We start from the raw sequence: 23,960 nt of genomic DNA, 5'->3' as shown, positions 1-23,960 counted from the left end.
TCCTGCCTTCTCAAGGTCTATAAATAATCCCAGGTGCTGCCATTTCATTTAATTACTAAGCCTCTCCAGATGGAGAAAAATAATTAAGCAGTCTGACATGATATAAAGAATGGGTTAGCAACTTGTGAAACATTGGAGTTTTGAAGTTTGCCTTCAACTATGAAGTAAGGGCAGAAATGAAGGAGGGGTAAATGGTGGTACTGGAAACATTAGGGAAAACCAAACGGCTAGGGTGGTATTCTGGGTAGAAATGTAAATAGAAAAAGAAAAAAAATACTGGTTCAAAGGGGCTCAACATACTGAAATCCTAACAAAATCTCAACAAGGTTGTTGAAGATAGGTTACCAAACAGAAACACCTTAAGATAATCTATAAATAAATCAGGATGCAATTTATTCTTAAATGTACAAGGCATATGCCCCTGACTGGACCTCTGGATACAGACATCATAAAAATCTTACATCTTCGCGTCTGATACAAAGATTCAGAAGAGACTATACCCAAAAAGGTCTAACAAGGAGGCTGGCGAGAACATCACGTTAGAGAGGATTCTACATGTAGACGCTCTTTAAGAAATCATGCATTTATAAATTCCACAGTTCAAGGGAATCAGGAAGTACAAATAAAATGTTAGGCATTCCAATAACAATGGCAACTAGGCAATAAAACAAATAAGATGTTCCCCTCAAATGATAAATTTGACAATAATCAAAGGCTTCCTGGAAAAAAAAAAACCACTATCAAACCTGTTACCCACAATAATCAAAACTATAAAAAGCCTGAGGATATCAACTTTGATGGGCATCAGATAGAAAGCCATTAAGATGGCTGCCCAGAAAGAAGCCATTTGGATCCTGACAGGAAATGGAGGCAAGTATTCCATGAGGAACAGTGAAGAAACATAGTGAAAGAAAAGCCAGTTCTGACAGTGATGACAGAAGATTTCTTGGTCTTAAAAAAATACAGGCCGTGTGAGGGTAAAGTCATTCTGAGCACCTGGTACTCTCTTCTCAGTAAACGTAAACTGGAGCCAATCAAATCTTTTGTGCGTTGTTTTCAAAGTAAAGCATCTTTCGCCGAATTACCTAATCATTCCACTGTCATTTCAACTTTCCTGTCAACATAAGCGTTTCCTATTTCTTTCTTTAAACAGAAAAGCTATGTAGATTGTTATCAGAATAAGAGAATATTTTGAAAGACTATTTTCATGACGTTGGGTATTTTATGTTTTTACAGAAATTCGTATCAAGCTAACAGCAAGGGATTGGAGAGGTTCTATTTTAACCAACAGAAGACAATTATTTTCATTTTTGTACTGACATAAATTAGCTACACAAGCACTTAGTCCCTTTAGTGGTTTAACAACAAATGTCTGTATCTCTTGCCAATTTCCTGTTTTAATTAATTTATTAAAATTTAAAAAACTTTTATGTTTATTTATTTTTGAGAGAGAGAGACAGAGTGTGAGTGGAGGGGAGAGCAGAAAGAGAGGGAGTCACAGAATGTGAAGCAGGCTCCAGGCTCCGAGCCAACAGCACAGAGCCTGATGTGGGGTTAGAACTCATGAACCGTGAGCCAAAGTTGGACACTTAACTGAACGAGCTACCCAGGTGCCCAAATTAACTTATTTTAAAAAGCCTTTAAACAACCTTCCCTCTTGCCGTGCCCCTATATCTTCTAGAGGGCTGCTGATCCAAAGGTGTGTGTGAACTAATAAAAAGGTGTTTTTCCCTCCAGACACATTACTCACTAGTGGCTATGGAGTGAATGCACCTACTAGAACGTGTGGGCTCAAGTGTGCACAAGGGTATGTAGCTGCCATGATTCATCATTTCCCCTGCATGGAAGTGGACCTTCCTTCCTGCAAAGGTGTTCGTACAAAGCACCTGGGAGAGACATGGCTCATCGTCTTTCAGCACGGAGAGTGACCTTCAACTCTGCCTGTAATCAGAAGCTGTCAGCCACCATTCAAGGTTAACTGGGTCCAGGATGGGGTCATGATCTTAAGATCATGTCGACACAAAAGTATCACAAGGACTGACTGGAGATTGTGTTGCATTGGGAAAGTATGACCCCCCCCCCCCGAGAGCAGACAGACAGCCACTACTCAGATCTTGATTAGTGCCACATCATCGGGACCTTTTATGTAGGATCGTCCATATTTAACTGAAGAAAAGAACTGTAAACACTCAATAGGTTCAACAATCATGCCTGTGAACTACAAGAGAAGCACCTGCAGGCAACCTGTAGTCTAAGCCAAAATAAGGTCCCTTGGTCAAGCATGTGTCTACCAGGTGTGTGCTTGTTTCATTGTTTTGGAAACATTACAAACTTCATAATATCTGATCACAGCAAAGGCAGTGGGAGAGCTGAAATTACTTAGAATAACAGGCACATAATGAGGAAGGAAAAAGAAACAAAGATAACATAAATGTGAATGTGTTAGAAAACTATTTTAGTGTATGGAGTAACATCAAGGCTACAAAATGTAGATGGAAATAGGAGCCTTGCCTAGACCTGCACTTGTCATTCACATCATGTCACTCTGGATAATTAATATATGGGCTTATAAGCACTAAGTCAGCATACAGCCTCTCCACAAATGGGACAGTTTCTCCGCCCACCTCTTTCTAGCCATTATCACATACAACTGTGACAGTGAGGTCTCGGTGGGCAGGAGCTGGTAGCATTTATTACAGCTAATGTAGCAACTGGTGCCCTTTCTGGCACCGAATCTGTGCTGAACAGATGACAAAATACTCTTTCAATACCAAAATGTGAGATACCAGGCTTGAATCTGAAAATACATATCAAGATTTATCTGACTACTTGGGGGGGGAAATGCCAAACTCCGCAATTTAACATTCTTTTTAAAACAATATTTTTTGTAACTTTATTTTTTATTTTTTTTAGAATATAACACTATTTTTTTAACATATGCAATTATTTTCCATCATTTACAATACAGTAGTTACAATGACACTCCAAATGGATAAGCAAAGTTTTTTAATGTTTATTTATTTTTGAGATGGAGAGAGAGAAGGAAAGAGAGGGAGACACAGAATCTGAAGCAGGCTCCAAATTCTGACCTGTCAGCACAAGCCCAATGGGAAGCTCGAACCCATGAACGCTGAGATCATGACCCGAGCTGAAGTCAGATGTTTAACCAACAAAGCCACCCACGTGGCCCCCCAATTCAGCATTCTTCTAGAAAGCTGCAAACCTACAATGATCTCAAACTATGGGATCTAATTAGACGACCAAATTAAAGTGACAATAATACAGTCCTCTCCTCTCCTTTGCTCCATATAGTGTTCATTAAGATGTATAAATGCATCTGTGGGCTTATAAGGACAACCAAAAAAGGAGCTCAACACAGCCGGTCTCTTAAAAAACCTCTGTTCTCTTTTACCTTATCTATCCTCTATTTTGTGTACACAGGGCAGCAAGCCAAAATTTTGAGAAGGACTTATTAGAAAAATATATCTTTGTGTGTAAGCTAGTAGTCACATCCTAGATTACAAATTCAAAACCTAGACCTCACGCTGAAATGTTTCGCCGGTTTGTACACCAATGTGCTTTCTCTAAGACTCTAATTGATCTCACATTTCACAAGAGATTACGGAGCTAGAAAAATAGAAAGCTGTTTGGTAGCACATACTGTGGATATTGGTTCTTCCAGAACTCATAAAAACATTTTTAAAATCTGTTTTCCTCTAAGGAAGTTGATCTATAAAGGAGGACTTGGTTGGGGTGGGCATGAATGGCCATGACGGAGGAGAGGATAGATTTGATGGTGGGGCTACAGGAGTAGAGGTTCAACGACAAGCAAAATAGCCTGCCAAGAGGACAATAGCAGAAAACCAGGGGTTAACCGTGGAAGTGTGTATTGTTTAAGAACGGCTCCAGTGACCTCAAGTATTGTGGAAGGCAAACCAATCATGGTTTAGATGCAAGTGACCGCCCACAGGGCAGCGCCCAAAATGGACTTCTGTTCACGCAAGGAAGACACATACATCGTAGGTCTCCATCCCACAGATAAAGAAGTGCATGCATATGGATACATGTTTTATTTGGCATTGATCAAATGTCTGCTATGTGCGAGGAACCAAGCCAGCGGCTTCATTTAATGACTACTCTACTCTTGGTGGTGTAGAAGTTGCTATCCTCATTTCACAGGTAAGAATGCTGAGGCTGAGGAGGCGTCTGGGGGCCTCGGTGAGTTAAGCGTCCAACTTCAGCTCAGGTCATGATCTCACAGTCTGTGAGTTCCAGACCTGCCTTGGGCTCTGTGCTGACAGCTCAGAGTCTGGAGCCTGCTTCAGATTCTGTGTCTTCCTCTCCCCTTGCCCCTCCCCTACTGATGCACGTGCTCTCTCTCTCTCTCTCAAAAATAAATAAAAACATTTAAAAAACATTTAAGAAAGGAATACTGGGGCACCTGGGTGGCTCAGCTGGTTAAAGCATCTGGCTTCGCCTCAGGTCATGATCTCACGGTTCGTGGGTTCAAGCCCCACATTGGGCTCTGTGCTGACAGCTAGAGCCTGGAGCTTGTCTTCAGATTCTGTGTCTCCCTCTCTCAGACCCTCCCCTGCTGGCATTGTCTCTCTCTGCCTCTCAAAAATAAATAAAAAACACAAAAGAATTTTAAAAAAATACTGAGGTTGTAAAGTTTAAATAATTCTATCACCATTATGCATGTGTTAAGTAGGAGAAATGAGACTCAAAAGCAAATCTCTTTTTTAAAAATTTTTTTCCTAAATGTTTCTTTATTTTGAGAGGTGGGGGGAAGGGACAGAGAAAGAGAGGGAGAGATTCCCAAGCAGACTCCATGCTGTCAGCACGTGGGGCTTAAACTTGCAAACCATGAGATCATGACCTGAGCCGAAATCAAGAATTGGATACTTAACCAACTGAGCTACCCGGCACTCCAAAATCAAAGAGTTTTGACTCTAGTGAATGAGCTCTTAAAACACTCTGTGGTTTATAAAAGTAATCACAGAAAAGAGATGTGTGGAAGAACAACAAGGAAACTAGCCAAATACATAAACAGACAACTTCCAGAATATTTGACCATGAGCCATGGTAAGAAGTGTCTTTACTAACATTACTGAGTACATACATATCCACTGTGCCTCTCTGTGTAGAAGCAACTCAAAAAAGTTCTACCAAAAAAGAGTTCTACAGAAATATTTACCCTTACTATGTTGTCATACACTCTGATATTATCGGATTTTTGTTTCTATTCTGTTTCATTAGTTTAAAAATGCTGCCAGGATTTGCTGAAATTATTTCATGGCCCATTACTAGGTCAGAACCCACAGTTTGAAAAACAGTGCCATTACCAGCCCTAATGACCACCACCACTTACTGTTTCTGAGGTTTGAGCAGAATATTAAGTTTTTCCATTTTTCCCATATAATCTCCCATTTGAGCCATTTACCCAAGAAAGGAAAGGGAGAGAGGGTAGTTAAGAGGGAGAGACAGCAGTGAACAAAACTGTCCATCATGGGTCAGAAGTGAAACAGAAATTAACATATTCCAGACAAGAATGGCTCTTCCTTAAAGACAAAGACGCTTGCCCCAAAAGGCAAGGGTTAAAGACCCATGGTGGGAAAGGTTCTGATGTCTTTAATATCCCTTTGAGTTGTCAGAAAGACATCATTGTCCGACAATGACTCACTGGTGAAAGACACACTGGTATGTGGTCTTCAGGTATATTTAAGACTGAAAGGCAAGTCACATACCTATTATTCAGGTTACCTTCCACCCAGAAAAGCACCAGATCTCCTCTCAGTTACCTTTTTTAGACAGTTGATGGATAACAGTACCTTAATTTGTTTGATGTGACAGAAGCAATGCACAAACTAGGCACACACAATACAAAATCAATGAAAAAAGAAAGCATGGGGGTTCATGACTGTACTAACTTGGAAATGGTCTCAGGGAAAACTTTAGTTACCATGGGGATTTCTGAGAGGGAAAGAAAAGGGGTCTCTTTGGTGAAGTGACTGATGCTATTAATTAATCTACTTGTAAGTAATGTCAAGTTTACAGTTGCTCCAAAGAAAATCGCCTTATTTTTTTTTCCTACATCAGTCTCTTAATATGCTGAAGGAACCTGTTCAAAAACGCTTCAGCAGTGAAGTAACTTAGATGATAAATGTGTTCTTCAATCTGTGCACCAGTCAAGTAGCAATAAAATCAGAATAATTCATGCAAAAATTTTCATTATGTTTCTAAACATACTTATTTACATTTTAAATCACACATTAGACAATATGAAATATCTTTCATTTAGACAGGTGTGAACTAGAAAACAGATGCATTCATTAAACATAGAACAATTCGGCGAATTAAAAGAAAAATAGTCAGAGAACTCTCTGGTTGAAGTACTTGAACCACCGTTAACTTACTTGAAAAAATATGGCCATGGCTCCGATTATTCTGTTTTCAGAAATCGCTGTTTGGAAGCTGTCAAAGTCATCTGGATTATAAAAGAAAATCTGCATCTGTAAAAGAACAATTAAAATATGTATTAGGAAACATTTCAGACCTACACAAAAGTAGACAGAAAATGGTACAAGGGACCCAGAGTCCTCACTTCCTAAGATTTGGCCAAACATGTCCATCTCTCTGTATTGTTTCTTTGCTAAGGTCTTTGAGAGCAAGCCCCAGACATCAGATCATTTCACTCCGCAATACCATACACCCACATATCTTCTCATGTGGCAATAGTGTCTTCGTGCTACCCAAAGTAGGAACACTCACACCTTCTGATTTCCTGATATTCATGTCATGGTGAAAAGTTCCCTATTAGGAAGCAAAATTTTAACGGATTGAAACATCCTGAAGTAAAAAAAAAAAAAAAAGTACGCCTGTGAAATTCATTCCATGTACATGTTAAAATTACACATGCTAAAATGGGCACATCTTTATAAGCAAGACTCTTTCAGACAAATCTGAAGGGATCTCTCAGTGGTTTTGATAAATAGCCCAAATGGAATATTTCAGTGAATCCACAAGAAACATAATGATGGTAATAATAATGTGTTACATTTTACAGCTTGCAAAATTGTACCATACGTTATTTCACCTAAGTCATCAGATTACCTCTTTGAAGAAGGGCAGAAATGACTACCCTCAGATACAGATGAAGAAACAGAGCTTCAGAAAGTTGATGTTAACCTGGCGAAGATTAAACATCAGAGGAAGAGTGTAAACTCCAAAGTGGTTTCCTTTCAACCTTAAATCCTTCTCTTACATGTAGTTAGAGTTTCTTATTCAAAAAGCAGAACACACACAAATCAACTTAAAATCCTTCTATAAGCTTAATGCTTGAACACTCCTTGACAGTTAATACAATTCAGAGAATGAAAGTGGACACCATGAAATGTTCTTGAAAGACTACAAACATGATAAATATAACAGATTTGGGTTCCAATTCTAGCTTCCTCATGTACTGGCCTGTGAGACCTCACAGACAATCTTATTTCAAAGCATCAGCTTCTTCATCTACATAGAATCAAGTATTTACCGCTGGTAGGGTGGATGTGGAGAACAAATGAGTCTGTGTACAGTATACAGTAGCACCATGCCTAGATCTCATCTCTGCTCAATCACTATCATCATCATCATCATCATCACCATCATATTAAAAAAATTTTTTAACATTATTTTTGAGAGACAGAGAGAGATAGAGCATGAGTGGGGGAGGGGCACAGAGGGAGGGAGACAAAGAATCCAAAGAAGGCTCCGGGCTCTGAGCTGTCAGCACAGAGCCCAAAGAGGGGCTCAAACCTATGGACCGGGAGATCATGACCTGAGCTAAAGTCAGACGTCCAACCAACTGAGCCACCCAGGTGTCCCCATCATCATCATATTTTAAAGTTAACATTCAGCAGACATCTTAAAATTTCTAATAAGAATGTGATTCCACTAATTCTTCTGAAATGATCCAGTCCTAAGAGAAAGTCAGATCTCCTGTATCACTCATTAGCTCTCTGCTGTGACTTCTATTTTTCCACTTTCCCAAATGATGCGATGCTAGCCTCTACAATCGACTGTGGAGAGATCTATTATGTAGGTGTGGTTACACCCAGATAGAATTTGGAAACAGGATACTGAATGATGAAATCCCAGAGGAAAAGCTACATCAGAAAACTAGAAAAACTAACAGACATATAGGTCAAAGGTAAACAGTGCCATGATGACTGAATTATCTAAGATATTAAGAAGAACATGACATTTCTGTTCTGAAAGTTAAACTTAGGTTAGCCCCATCAGGATACTTTTCTAGGAAAAGTCAGGCACCTAAATGGATGAAAGAAAGATGGGTAGATTCCTTTGGAGTGAATTATTTTTTAACACTGTGAATTCTCAGCCATTCTGGAAGCCTCTTACAAATGTGTTGCCTTTAGGTTTGGACAGTTTTAGACATCATGCATTTACATGGAGAAAAATCCATTCAATGAGGTGCAGATTAAAACAGTCTAATACTAGGTGAATGCTTTCATGTGCAATGCAAACCCAGGAAAGAAACTCTACACAAGTACATTCAGAAAATACATTTCATTTTCCTTTTAAAACTCAGGCCCTCAGATTAATTAAGTTCACAGAAGTTTTTCTTTTTCTACAACGCCTGAGAAGGGTTGGCATTGTTTAATGCATCACCTGAATAGTGTGTGATACAAAATACTTTAAGACCTCTTCAAGGGCATTTTCATTTACGACCGGGTGAGGAAATTCATTTTCAGAAAATGTCTTTGAGTCATGCCTTCACCCATCAGGATAATAAAATGTCTCATAAAGAGAACAGCAGAAGAATTTGGAAATATCAATTTTCCTTGCTATTTCTCTCAAGTTGTAGTCTCCTGAATTATGTTAACTTTGGAAGCTATGTTAAATATGAGAGTAATAAGTGGATGAAGGTTTGCTGAGTGAACTGGACTTTAACTTGTGTTGTTATTCTTGAGACAAATTTGGGCAGAAGCTGGAAAACTATTTCCCACAAATATCTATGGAAGGTGTTGGGCTGGCTAATAAATATCTTGAGTAGCCCATCTGCTTTCTGTATCTGCTCTCAAAAGCCATCCCCAGAGCCTACTCCCCAACATCGCCAAGCGTGCGCTTCCTGATAAAGTGAATCTAAAGCATGCTTACTTAGTGTCTCAGTCGTCTTGCTGAAGAATCATGGCACACATAAACTGAAGGAAAAGATCCAGAAAGTCTGGCAACAGAGAGATCTATTCATACAGCCTTTACCAGCACCACCAATTATTTATATTTTATCCCATTTGCATCATCTCTCTCTCTCTCTGTGCACACATAGATACACAATTTCTTTTTATGAATCACTGGGTAGTGAGAGAAATACTCCCCTGTACCACGAAATACTTAAGTGTATGATTTCTAAGAATAAGGACATTCTCCTACATAAGCACAGTATAATTATTCAAATTAGCAAATTTCACATTGATACAATACTATTATCTTCTTCACAGTCCATTTTGAATTTTGGCAAATGCTCAAATAAAGTCCATTATAGATCATTGTCCAGGAATCCAATTTAGGATCAAGACTGGCATTTCGTTTTCTTGTCTCTTTCTACTGACCCCTCCAGCTCCCACTTTTATCTGAAACCGTTACTCAGTCTTTTTTTTACTTGGACAGTGTGAACGAAGTGTATAGATCAGTTGTTAGGTAGAATCAGGGTCTGTCTTGTGGTTTCTCATGGTCAGATTCAGGTGATGCATTTGGGGCATTTTCCCACAGTAGTAGCATTGTCTTTACAGTGCATCCTATCGGGAAGTGTATCATGTGGATTTCTACCAGTATTAGAGGGTGTAACTTGATCATATGGTTAAGCTGACGTCTGCCAGGCTTCTCCACTATAAAGGCATTAATTTTCCTTTTATAATTGAAAAGTACTTTGTATGGAGCTATTTGAGATTACATATATTGTTCATCCTCTAACTTTCATCCACTAATTTTAGTGTCTAATGATGACTTTCTAACTGTATAATCCATTCTATGTGCGGTAATGGGATTCTAGAGTGAGGAATAGCTTACACTTCTCCAGTTTATTTATTCATTCATTCATTTGAATCCACATGAACTCATTTATTTTGCTTTAGTCACTGGGTTATAATCCGTTTGCATTATTTATTTTAACATTCAAACTATCTCAGTAGAAGATCTTTGGCACAGCAGGAAACACTTCAAATGGATTCCTCTGTCACTTTGCTAGGTCCCTGTCATTTTATGTTTGTTAGCATCTCCTTATTAGGGGTCACAGATGTTCTAGACTCGATCATATCTTTTCCCTGCTCTGGCCCTAAAATTGGCCATAACTTGGGGGAGTTCTGATTCCTTTTAATACAGAATGATATTTAAAGACATTATATCCTAAAGTCACTATTTTCCAAATACGTTGGAGATGAGAACATTTGGTTCTTCATGAAAACTATATAGCTTAAGTGAGTGAGTCTTTCCCAACCAGGACCTTCTTTGCAAGGGTAGAAAAGTTGGATCAACTTTGTATAAATGGACACGCTTCCACCACGCAGAATGCCATAGACACGTAAGTCTCCTCAACCACAGAAACAAACTATATTAAGATCAACTAAAAAGCCACTGGTAGACGGCATACAGCACCACACAATCAAGGGACCAGTTCTAGAAAACCCTTCAAACTCATACACAAGCCTTACAGACCAGGATGAATGATTCCACGTGTCTACCTTGTGGAATGGCTAGGCTAGAAAATATCCAGGCATTTCTCTAGTCTCTAGTCAGGTCAAGGTTATAGATAAACATAGGGTATCACATTGCATAACCTGACATTTGGAAAATGGAATTATATGAAAAGAAAAAGTCCTACCAGTGACCAGGAGGCATATGCCAAAATACAGATATAGAAAATACCTGGATGAACAGCAACATTACCAACTAATGGGAGGTGGATGAAATGGATAGTGGGAGCATAAGGTTGATCAAGGTCAATGTTCTGTGTTGTAGGGCACTGGCACGGTACATATGGAGTTACAACAAAAGGTCCACTTAGCTTCCTTTTCCTCCTGCCCTGTGCCATTTTCCCCCTTATATTTAAAATGACTCTAGCTGTAATTTGGTATAAAAACTCTCTTAATGCCTGTTTTCCAACTTGAATCAGTAAATCACTAGCTGTGTTAAGCTGAATGAACAGAAAGTAACAAAAGTGAAAACTAGAGACTTCTATATTTTTATTAATGTTACTTTCTAAACATCTAGTGAGTGCTTACTGTATGCCACATATGACAGTATCATTCATTAATGCTCACTGAGGTAGGAACCACCACGATCCTCATTTTATAGCCAAAGAAACCAAGGATTTCCAAAATTTACAAAGCTGTTAAGAAAGGAGGGTTGGGATAGGAACCTATCTTTCTAATCTTAGAGTTCAAGGTCTCAATTACTGTGCTTCCTTACAATGGACAAGAATATTTGCTTACTGCTCATTATGTATATGATAGGTGAAGACCCACTTTGTGCTTAGAAAAACTGAAATATTAATAATTAGAGAAAGTTAACTCGTTCTTTTTTTGAATGCCAAAGTTAGAGTTGTAGTTAAATGTATCACAGAACACATAAAGCAATGAATGGCTCATGGACAAGTGAGGAATACAGTAACCGAATACCAAAGTAATGCGGGTGACGGGTTGGAGGAGACATTTTCTTTAAGGTGGTGTTTTTATCATCTACTGTTATAGTTGTGTGCATAGGTCAGTTCTCACATCTCCATGATAATGAAGAAAGAGGCAATGATCCCAAACACAAGTGGAAAAATCCTTTGGTGATTTAGAAAGCTCCACATTTTAATTTCAAACAACTTGTATTTCTTCAACACGCACCCTCCCCCTGCCCCAAGTACCTACAATGCCCAAGGAAAAAAACATTCATGATAAATTAAGTAAGGAAATAGCATGCAGACAGTTTAGATGAAAGGCAATCTACTGAAAGATTCACTAGATATTTCCAGATACTACTGGGCATCTTTTAGAGAGTGGAAGAATACACAGGAACTGGTGGAGGAGAAGAACAGACAGAGATGAAATGTAAACAGGATGAGATAAAAATGATAACGAGAAAGGCAACTAAGCGATTAAAAGCCACACAGGAAGTAGTAGATCTCACAACCGAAGACGTGAAATGGAGTTTTCTGATCATGCTCAGCTCCAGTCTGGAGTAAGCCAGCTGAGAACATGGTGGTGGACCAGAAACACTCAGTAAAAAAAGCAAAGTAAAATTCCAAACCCAGGTAACGATCTCCTGGTTCCACTTATCAGATCGCTTGGAAGGGATGATACCAGCACTGAAGTCTGGGCATAATAAGTTCTTAATTGAACCTGACTTCTAGATTGTGCCGCACCTTAGCTGCAGTTAAGCGAGCTCATACACACTGAACACTGCACATTCTAGGACTTTAATTCTGCCACTGCCTTCACATTGGACGATCGATGCAGGCAGGAAGTACATCTGCCGAGTCAAGGCTGTGTCTTTAAGAATGCTGTTCATCATCAATAGCAGTAATTTATTTGGGCATGAATAACATGAGTGGGGGCTCTGAGTCACTAGAAGCAAGGACAGACAAATGATAAAGCCAAAAAGACTAAAGTAAGGTTCTTCCTATCTATAGAGATAAGTAACTAAATGAATAGCAAGGAGGGATCAGAATTAGCAAAGAGAATGAATGGATTTAAACCACTGGAGAAAATGCTCATGGGAAGTGCAAACATATGCAAAATCAACTGTGGGATGCTAAGTGGCCCCAGGTATGGTTCTGCTAAACATAGATTATACTACTTTCTGGGGCATCTGGATGGCTCAGTCGGTTAAGCAGCCGGCTTCAGCTCGGGTCATAATCTCATGGTTTGTGGGTTTGAGCCCTGAGTCGGGCTCTGTGCTGACAGCTCAGAGCCTGGAGCCTGCTTTGGATTCTGTGTGAATGGATTTAAACCACTGGAGAGAGAGGAGACAGAGAGACGGAATACCAAGCAGGCTCCGCACTGTCAGCACAGAGCCCTACACAGGGCTCGATCCCATGAACCATGAGATCATAACATGAGCTGAAATTGAGTCACACACTTAACTGACTGAGCCACCCAGGCACCTCTGCTCTACAAATTTCAGACGTGCCTGTCCTCACAACTGAATGAGGACTACACCCCGCCAAAGGTCAAGACTGATTTTAAGCACCTCTGTAGGATACATGTATATGACTGTGTATCACATTCTAAAACCATTCTGCAAGCCGGTTATTTTTTGAGCTTCCTTGAGCTCTGAACTCTATCATCTTCATTCAGTTCCTTCAAACAGGCTTTTCCCCTGGAGAAATGGAGCCCTTGTTACAACCCAGCTCACTCTTGTGGCTTACAGCAGCAAAGTGGCCATGAAGTTGGCAGACAACAGGACTGAGTGATATACATGGAGATCCAAGCGCTTGGGCTGTAGCGTCAGACCTGATTTGATACTGAAGACACCAGAGGGCTCCAAGACTCAGTGCTCCCTTGTCCAACAGTGTTACTTCTCTCCTCACATCCGCCAAGCACGTGCTTTGGTAAACTAAGAACAAATTAAGCAGCTCTTTTTATTATTATGTATCTTTATTTCTTTATGACCAGAAGGGATGCAGGAGCTAAGGTGAGCATAAATGGTTTCCACAGACCAGCCAACATCCCAATGAATCTTGCCACAAAGTGTAACAAAGAAACCTGCTTGGAGGTTCCACCAGCCTTCACTGGAAGATTATTTTTAGAAGAAAGGTGTTCCAAAGAATAGCAGGCATTCACCACCTTTGCAGGCAAGGTAGCATTTAAATAAACATTCTAAAACATTTGCTTTATACAATATCATTAATACAGAGGGCACTAATCCTTAATTATTTCCTTTGTTTTCTTATTTTCCCTGTAACACGGTATTATCTTCAACGACTGTACAGCAGGAATCCATATTTTGGGAGCAGAAGAATCCGAAGTGTAAACGAGGGCTTTGACTCACATACAATGAGGTGTGGGATGGTTTCAGGGATCTCTTTCAAAAGTCTCTGTGTGTTACTTGTTTGCGCCATTCCAAGTCTATTTATCAGCTGATTTTTAGAATTTCTGGTTCAATGATGCATCTGATTAGTCACATAAATATTTCACCTTTGCATTTTTCCGTCCGTAAGGAAGTATTCAGGCTCTTGCTTGCAGTAGTCAATTCGGTTTCTCAGGGATTTACTACACGTGACTCATGAATTATTTCTTCAGTTTGGGCACAAATGAGGTAGGTTCAACATCTGCCTATATGGTGGCCAGCTACCCTTTTCATGTACTCAGGAAAATGAGTGATAAGCTACAGCTCTCCCATTGAATTAGCTGGATGACCCAGGTGAAATCAGTCACCCTCTCTGAGCCTTAACATGCCCATGAGGAAACGGAGTATAGAAATACACCACTGCGACACAGTGAGATTTCAACAAAGAAGTCAAGTAAAGCACCACCCACAAGGTCTGGCATACTGCAGGCCTCCAACTGATGCACATGTCTTTAACAATTAGTTAACAGGAAAAAAAATAATAGAAATAAGTTAGGGACGCCTGGGTGGCTCAGGTGGTTGAGTGTCAGACTTCGGGTCAGGTCATGATCTCGTCGTTCATAAGTTCGAGCCCTGCATCAGGCTCTGCACTGACAGCTGAGAGCCCAGAACCTGCTTCAGATTCTGTGTCTCCCTCTCTCTGTGCCCCTCCCCCGCTGTGCTATCTCTGTCTCTCAAAAATAAATAAACAATTAAAAAAATTTTTTTTAAGAAATTAATGAAAGGATTATTTGCAATCACACTGAACTGGAAACCAAACACTGATCATTAATGGAATCGATAAACAAATTGTGACATAGTCACAGCACAGGAAATGCACAACTATAGGTAACAGTATAGACAAATCTCACAAACAGTACTGAGTCAAATAAGGCAGATGAAAAAAACTTTTTTAAAAAATTAAAATTTTAAGAAAAAATAAATGTGTTATTCCATTAAAATGAAGTATAAAATGAGGAAAAACTCATGCAGTTAGAGGTCAACACAGGGTGGCAGTAAGTGGAAAAGGGCTTCTGGGGGTGCTAATCAGTGCTCTTTCTTCATCTGAGGCCTGGTTACAAGACTGAAAATTCATTCAGCTGTCTTATTATTTATTAATTTTTCTCTTTGTATATGACTGTTCAATAATAAATAAAATTCATGAAATGCTGCTTTTGAAACTGGAATAAACAAAAGTATAAGGCCACCTAATCATTGGAGCAGCAAACAGTCTGCATCCTCTATGGGACCCATTCTCTTCCACAGGGACCATTCTTAACCGGAGGGTAAGACTAGAGAGACCTTACTTGCTTGACAGAGCAATCCCTGAGCATGTAGAATCTCACCAGCCTACACCAAGCACCCCCTCGTCCCCACCCTTTCCCTCAAGGCAGACGCGGCAGATGAAGCCAAAGTAGCATGGCCACAAAACGTTCCACAAGGGCAGCTGAAATGTATCCAGTTCTCAGCCTACCTTACATGAATTAATGTCTTTCATCCTCACCATTACTTTCCATAAAATGAGGGTACAAACTGGGTGCCAATGGGGGGTGCCCATTTTATAGAAAAGAAAACTAAAGCTGCAGTACTAGCTCTTGTCTAAGGAGAAATAAAGCAGGGATTCAAACCCAGATATTTGATCGCAGAACCCACACATTTCCAATCCTCTCCATAGAACATCTTGATCAGGATTCCCACTAGCAATGAGATATTTCAGGATCCAACAGTTTCCAGATTAGTGGTTCTCAACCATGGGTGACATTGGACTCTAGGGTACCTTGGCCACGTCTAAAGTCACGCTGGGTTCTCAGTCCTGGAAGGGGTGCTACACGCATTTAGCAAGTACAGGCCAGGGCTCCTGCTAAACACTCTACAATGCAGAGATCAGCCCCTGCAAGCAAAGAATTACCCTGCCCCGAGTGAACAGTGCTGAGGTGTAGACACCTTGTCTGTACCCACTGTCATGGGAAACCTGGCCCGTGGATACGGGAAAGCATTTTGTCTTTCTTTCCCTTTTCCCACTACCACCGGTCTCTATAGGGAGACTAACAATTCGGCTGTAATGGGTCTCAAAGTTTAGGAGAGCAGTTTTACCCCTACACATAGACCAGTAAGTTCAAAACCACTTTTCACCTGCTCTTGGTCTTACTGTGACAATGTTTCTTTTCAATTAAAACAACCTTTCCTTGCCTAACAACCACATAAGGTTGGTTCTAAAATATAGCGGAGCGTCACACCTTGGACATGGTGGTGGGGCTGGGGAGGGGTCCCTAGATGCATCTGGAACTCATTTGTATTTCAAAAACACGAAAATAACCGCCGCACTGTTTGTGCTCTTTGTAATATGAAACTTTTTAGAAATTGCTTTGTACTTGGTAGTAACAGCCACATGATTCACCATGAAATGAAGTCTGGAAAATCATTTTGGATAAATGGACCTATAAATTCAATAGAATTTCCATGACAACATAGACTGCAACACTCAACCACATATAAAAAGTTATAAATCATTCAAAACCAACTAGGAATCAGCAATACCGTGCTCGTGTTGAAATATAAGAAACCTGAAATATAGTTTATTTGTTACTTACTCACCCAAAGTTCCCATTACCGCTCTTCCTTCACTTCTGACATTGTATTTTCTACCTCATAATAGGCGTTGCGAAAATGATGATACCAAGAATTTGCAATTAAGCTAAACAGAATTAACAGAGGCATAGAGCTGGTGATATTCCACCCTTTCTCCGAACCCGAACCTTGCAAGAAAGCTTGTGCACAGAGAGAAGTTATGCAGTTTTATCCAGAAAACTGCAGCTTGCCCTACAGAGCTAAATGTTGCCAAATCTGAGTATCTGTAAGAAAAAGTTTTATGCAAAACATTTCTGAGAACACACATGCAATGCAAGCTGGACGCTTCCCAAATGTTTTTGGGTCCTATAAATCAAAATCAAATCCTTTAGTGTCTTTGGGACAACCCCCACATTGAAGGCGTTTTTCGATTGGCTGGGTCCACCCAACTGGAATATCGATTTTATAAAAGAGCTCTTTGCTCCTCAGGTCACTTGTTGCATTCTCTTGAAGGTTCCTTTCTGATGAACTCATTTGGATACAGTATGCTGGCACCATGCCCAGTGAGTGGTGCTGACCCCAGGACCAAGCACATAGTAGTCGCTCATGCAGCGATTGCAAAATGAATGAATAGACATTATTTTTGACGCTGTCGGAAAGGTACTGCCCCTACTCCATTCACAGCCTTTCTCATCCTTGGGTCTCCCTAAGAACCAACACCTTTGGAAAGATGACAGGTAGAGTAGGGACACCACATTTGTGCAGCCATGGCTTTGGCTTCCAGAAGGCTCCTGAAATACTGCCAGAAGATGTTACATGTGTGACTGGACAGTGTCTTTATTTTCCATCAGAGGAACTCTTATGGTTGTATCTACTACCATGTGCTGACACCTCTTCAAGATACATTTTCAGCCCTGATCTCACACGGCCTATGGCTTTTATCAAAATCTTCAAGGGCTCTGCAAGCCAGAAAGGTTAAGAATCAGAGCTACAAGGAAATAAGAGAACATGCCTCTGTGAACACAAAATCGTTTCCCGAAGACAGACACCCCAGAAGGGGTTCAAACCATGCTCCGAAAATTGCACACACCTTTTATATTATAGTCAACAATGTACGAAAATTCCGATCTTCCTACACCATGGCTAATGGGGATTCCTTCTCATTTTTAATACATTGAATGGACACATCTGTTTTCATTGTTAATTTTTCCGGTAACCAATAAGAACGAAAATCTTTACTCATTTTTCCCTAATGATTATTCTTTTTATAATTTATTAAGGCTCTTTAATAAGAAAAATGATGACCTTGCCACAAGTGTTATAGATACAAATGCATTTGCCTCACTATTGTTGGTATCAGGGGAGAAAATGAGAATGCGTAATAAATAGAAGTGGTAAAATCAGCCACAGAGGAGAGAAGAGAAGTTGACCAATACACACTGACATTAAAAGTTCTCAAAGATACATTGTAATGGAGAAAGTCAAGATGCAAAAGAAATACACATTTGACTTAAAAAATGCCACAAGTCAAAATACTCAATTTGTTGTGAATGGATCTGCACAGATGTATGGAACTAAGGAAAGTGGGGAGAAAAGGCTCTGGAAAATAGCACAAACTAGACACAGTGGCTTTCTCTGGGGAGGGGTCTTGAGATTGGTATGGGGCCCAGAAAGGTGGTTTATTTAAATGCAACTGCTGCAAATACTTGGTGGCTCTAACTAATAGCACGGGGGGGGGGGGGAACCTCCTTTAAAATGAGAGAGAGAGAGAGAGAGAGAGAGAGAGAGAGAGAGAGAGAGAGAAGAAACATCAAAAAAGAAAAGGAACAGAACCCAAATCCCCACCGCTACTGCAGGGCGAGAAACTGAAGCTAACGGAGCCTTTAGGGGACCCAACTCAGAAAACCAGTCTTATCAGCAGAGTGCTTCAGAGGAATGAACCCATCAGCCCCTAGTGACAGACAGCACAACATCACACAGGCTATGATCCTGCTTTATTCCTGATATCACTTTGACACAATTCACTCCTCATTTATTTCTGCCTGCAGTGAAACACACAACGATTCAAGCTAACCCTCCAAACAGGGAGGGGAAGAAAAAAAGAAAGAAAAGATTGTGCTCCTGTTTCCGATCGACACAGACCATTCAACCTATCTACTCTGCTGAAAACTGTATTTAGGTAGACGAATAGTTTCCCACCTACTCAGCCATAAAATCATAGCGTGCACACCTAGGAATCACAAAGTACTAATTCTTTCAGACCATATCTTTGGCCAGAGAGACACCAGTAAATTAGGGAGCAAAACAAAGTTGCCCAAAGCCAGGCAAAGCTTTGCTGATGTATTTACTGGGTACAACATGAAGGGATGGTTTGGGGAGAGACTTTTAGGATGTGGTTGTCAGCTTTAGTGGGGAGGAGGACAGAGCTCTGCCACCAACATCACTGTGATTATAGACCAAATCTTGGCCAAGTGGTCCTCCTTTCCATGAATTGCCCGGACTACGACTTTGGATGACTTGGTAAAGAACACTACTGTTAACACCAGTATATCAGGACTTAGATTCCACCATTAACATTTTAAGACACTTCATCAAGCAACAGTCCAATTCATCTACTCATCCATTTAATCAGGTACTGTGTTTTCAAGGGGAAAAACCTATCGTCATTCTCCAACAGTCAGCCACTGTCAAACTAGTAACCTCAACAGTAAGAGAAAGCCGAGCAATATACTCCAAACGTTGGGACCAAGCCACAGGATGCCTTGCTGGTTTACAGGGGGGTTAATAATGCTATTAATGAGAACATCTTGAGATTTGGAGAGCTACATCTCAGCAGGGAACTGTTAATAATTAGGAATAAAGACAGAGTTTAAGGGAGGGGATGAAAACAACAAAATATCAAAATGATGGCTTTATGAAGCCAAGGATCTACAAGAGTGGCAGCCAATAATCATGGTATTGAGTGGCTTCCTTCATGCCCTTGATTTGCTAATACTAAGACCATCCAGATAGACCATTTAAATATAATTGTGCTCAAACATTTGTTTGTTTTATTTGTCTGGAACCTGTTCACATATCATGAAATAGTAAATACATCCAGAAGTTTACACAGGAAACCTGGGTCCTTATCTCCAGAACCATCCCCACAAAAACCCTAGCCCTAAATCTCAAGGAAGAAGGTGTTCTAAATCAAGAGGAGCTTACGGACTGCCTTGTCTGAGATTTCAGCAGTGTCACAGATGTTACAAGGGAGATTCATGGCATGCCAGAAACATTATTTACAATATCAAAATACCATAGACAAGTTCACTGTCAATCAAGAAGATAATGACTAAATCAATCAGAGTACATCCGGCCTGTGGAATATTACACAGCTATTAAAACAAATGATGTTGATTCTGCAACTGATATGCAAGGACGCCCATGATATACTACGGAGTTATTAAACAGGCAAGTTATGGCACCCCGAATGTCTCATTTTTCACGTAATGGAAAAAACACCGAAGCGCACACAGGGAGGGAAAAAACTTGGAACAGTCTACACAAAATTTAACTGTGATTACCTCTGAGAACTGAAAATGTAGATAGGGACGAAACAGTGGCTTCCATTTCCACGCCATACTGTGGTTCAGTACTATTTGGAGATTTGTCGATGAGAAGACTTTCTTCTGCAGATCTTTGAAATAATAAGTGAAAGACAACCACCACAAAGAAAGACTAAAATGGACACCAACAGCACATAGAAGACAAGACTTAACAAACGTTATGAAGTAGTGACAGAAAAGCGCCACCAACCCAGGTGCACTCAAAGACCATCTTGATGAGGTTTCAGAGTGAACACATCCCTGTAAACCTCCCAGCCCTCCAGAAGCCCCATGGGTTCCCACTGGATCCCCATCTTCATCCAAGCATGATTGTCTCCTGACTTTCAACAGCAGAGATTCATTTTCCTCCATTTCCTTTTAAGGTCAATCCATGTGTGAGACTCCATGATTTTAAGGTCATCCTCTCAGATTGTCTCTGTCCATATTTTCGCAAGGTTGACAACTGTAAGATCAGTGAGCTCTCGTTTTACAGATGCGGGGAGTTTGGCGGGGGGGGGGGGCAACTTGTGGAACTATTTTCAAGGCTATTGCCAGTAGGTAGATGGAATGAGGTTTGAGCAACAAGAATTTGAGAACCTCCTACTCTAAAAATCACAATCTATACTTGTGTAAGCTCCACGTATGAAAAAGCCACGAGGCCACGTGCTTTACAAAGACAAGGGAATTTCATCTTTGCGGCACCTCTGTGAGGGAGGGGCTGCTGTTACCTCATCTTAAAGGCTGGGAATGGGGGCTTTAGAAAAGTGATGAAATTACTTTAAGAACAGCCAGTAAGCAGTCAGGGACCCAGACTTGCTCCTCCTCAATAGACCAGACACCTGGAAGCGGGGCCTATCTCACTGGGGCCAGTCATATGCCAGAGGACTGACTACCTATCAAGAATGTTCTGCTGGGGAGTCCCCACCTCCTTTTGGTGTGCTGATCCCCAGGGCCAAAGGGCAAGATACACCCAGCAGACACCATAATACAGATCAGAGCAGGAAAGAGCCCTCGCCTTGAGAGCAGAGAGCCCCTTCAGTGAGTTCAAATACTAGGACTTTGTTCTCTTCCTTTAGGGACCCTAGCTCTAGTCTGTCTCAGTAACAGCTTCGGCTGGAATTCAAGTTCTCTCCAATCTGCTAGATTCTGTTAGTGACTCTGCATTCAGGCTGGTCCCCACCCCCTACTACGGTCACAGTAACTGGGCACATGGCCCGGACACACCGCCCAAGACCCAGGACACACACTTCCCAGAGTCATAAATGCAGGACGAGAACACAGGCCAGCAGAATCTATAGGAGATACTACCTGGCGGCAGCCTTCAAAATAAAAGAACAGACACATTTAAACTGAACAGTCAAACGTCCTCATGCTGTACAGCTCCCCCCAAATGTAAAACAACGTATGCTCACGTCCAAAGTTACTAAGTGGAGGTGAGGAATGGAGTCTTTCTAGGCAGGGCACAGCAAAGATACATAGCTTATGGGAAGAACTATGGCCAGGTGAACCCAGTTTTCCATGCTGCTTCCTGAACTACACAGAGAAAGGCTGGATCAGCGAAGACTGGCAATGCTAGGAGAAACACATTTGCACATGCATTGTTGGGTTTTCAAAGGGGTCACGGGTGGGGTTATATTTTTATTCAGAGTATTGTATTTCATCTTAATATAGCCCCATGTTCTGGTCTAAAGGTTGGAGTATGGGGCTTTATTATTTCTTGAAACGCCTACACCTCAAGTATTTTTAACACGCTGGCTCAATAATACCTTCCCACGGATCTCTCCGTGTGACTGTCTATTTGTGCCTCACGGAGACACCCGGGTTTTTGTTCCTAGTCTAGGAGCCTAGGGTGGTGTAGAACATACAGCTCTCTGGGTTGGCTGAGTCTTAAATGGCACATTAGGACTCCTCGGACGTTCTTGGGCTTTACGTTTTGGTAACGCAGAGCAGATGGATTTTTTGTTTGTTTTTTTCAAAGTCTTCTCCTGGCTTTTGCAGGCCATCCACACCGTGGCTCTCAGGGCCATAAACCTCTTAGGGTACTGGTTTGGCAGAGCTATCTTTATGAGTTGGTATTCCTTTCAAGAGAGCTCTGCATTCCTTTTCCAGTTTTCGGAGCTGTTACCAGGGTCCACAACCACACTAATAGTTGGGGCCAAGAGAAAATGCTCTGGCTGACATGGGTCATGACACCCGCCTAGGGTGTAACACCCAACATACTTGGGAAATGGTGTGTATTCACCCAGCGAAGTGACCACAAAGAAGTGTTTCTCTGAAAAGAAGAGCACTCCTCCTCTCCTTGAACAGTAGAAAACAGTGTAAACTGGAGGTGGAAGGCTATGGAAGAGCCCTACGTCAGAAGTTGCGGACAATCTGCTCCAGTGTCCAGCTCAGAATGACAAGGGCTTCTCTCCATAAAGACGAACACCTCACAAATGTCCTGCAGGCACAACCAGGATAAACCATCCACTGTGCCTAAGACACAAGGCCCATTAAAGCCCAGATCTCAGTTCCAAGTATCTTCCAAAATAGCAAATAAATACACTAACTTCCGGTCTGCCCTTAGAGTCATTTGCTTTTTTCTGAAAACACGGATAACCCTTTCTTGTTCAGATGAAACAGCTTTCTTTTTCTCTCAAACATATTTCAAACAGCTATTGTTTATTCATTCATTCATTTATTTTTAATGATTACAGGAGGAGAATTTGATGAATCACTATTCATCACGTAACACCACTATCTTGCTTTGAAAAAAAATCCTACTACTCAGAGAGCACACAATGTGCTTTGGGTCTGCTGGCCTCCTTCTCTGTCCCATAGATGCCCCAGAGCTCCGAGTAAGTTCAGCAAGGATGTCTTGTCTCCCTCCCTCTCTCCACTGGCAACCACCTAAACAAACATCACACCTAGGCAAAGCAAAGTGAGCGCCAGCCACATGCTATTTTCTCTCTTTTTTTTTTTTCCCCAGGTCTCAGTGTTTTTAATCAGAGTTAGCAAGGTGGGGGTGGGGGGTTACAAAAAGGAAGAAATGAAGTCAGCATTTCCCTGTAGACCCTCAGGTCAAGATTCAAGGTCTCACTTGTCTTCATGATAGGAAAATCAACACTGGGTTCACTCACTCATGCCACCCCTTGCAGTTGGGGCAAGGGGGCCGCTGCACACTTGAGCCCCTCATCTGTCACCAGCGCCCACATGGTCCACATCTCCAGGGGGCTGAGGCGGTGCACCAGCAGGAGCCCCCTGTACAGGCAGGGATCCAGGGGGTCCAGGGGCCGCCATATTCCAAATGTCTTGAAGCTGGCATGGTGCACAGGGCTCAACCCCAGCTTCCTCAGGCACATACCCACAAAAATGTCATCGATGGGGAAGAGTTCGGCCTCTTCCACCACAGCTTGGAGGTGCTGCACCGTGGCTTGGGACATGACGTAGCCCCCACCCCCGGTGTAGAGTGGGTAGTGGTGGGCCCTGTACATGGATGGGGGGATGAAGTATTTGACCTTAGTGTTCCTGTCGGGCAGGGCCTAAACCAGTGATTCTTAAATGGAGGTGATACTGTTCCCCAGGACACAGTTGGTGACGTCTACAGACACTGTTAGCGGTCACAGCTGTGGCAGGGGTGCTATTGGCATACGGTGGGGGGGGGTGGCTTACAATGCTAGCTAACACCCTATGATGCACGTGACACAATGGAGAATTATCCAGCCCAAAATGTCA

At 41.3% G+C, this 23,960-nt stretch overlaps 1 protein-coding gene across 3 annotated transcripts in view; it reads right to left on the bottom strand.

Annotated features, from left to right (window-relative positions):
* The window catches only part of PTPRG (protein tyrosine phosphatase receptor type G), a 712,019-nt gene that overhangs the window by 211,847 nt on the left and 476,212 nt on the right, over positions 1–23,960 (bottom strand). For all 3 annotated transcript variants that reach the window (XM_029916842.1, XM_029916841.1, XM_029916840.1), the window contains exon 5: positions 6,417–6,512. In XM_029916842.1, the coding sequence (XP_029772702.1) occupies positions 6,417–6,512 (96 nt within the window). The remainder of the gene's footprint in view (positions 1–6,416; positions 6,513–23,960) is intronic.

This window comes from Suricata suricatta, chromosome 12 (assembly GCF_006229205.1).
Source record: "Suricata suricatta isolate VVHF042 chromosome 12, meerkat_22Aug2017_6uvM2_HiC, whole genome shotgun sequence".
Taxonomy (NCBI): domain Eukaryota; kingdom Metazoa; phylum Chordata; class Mammalia; order Carnivora; family Herpestidae; genus Suricata; species Suricata suricatta.
This window is presented reverse-complemented; position numbering and strand designations above follow the sequence as displayed.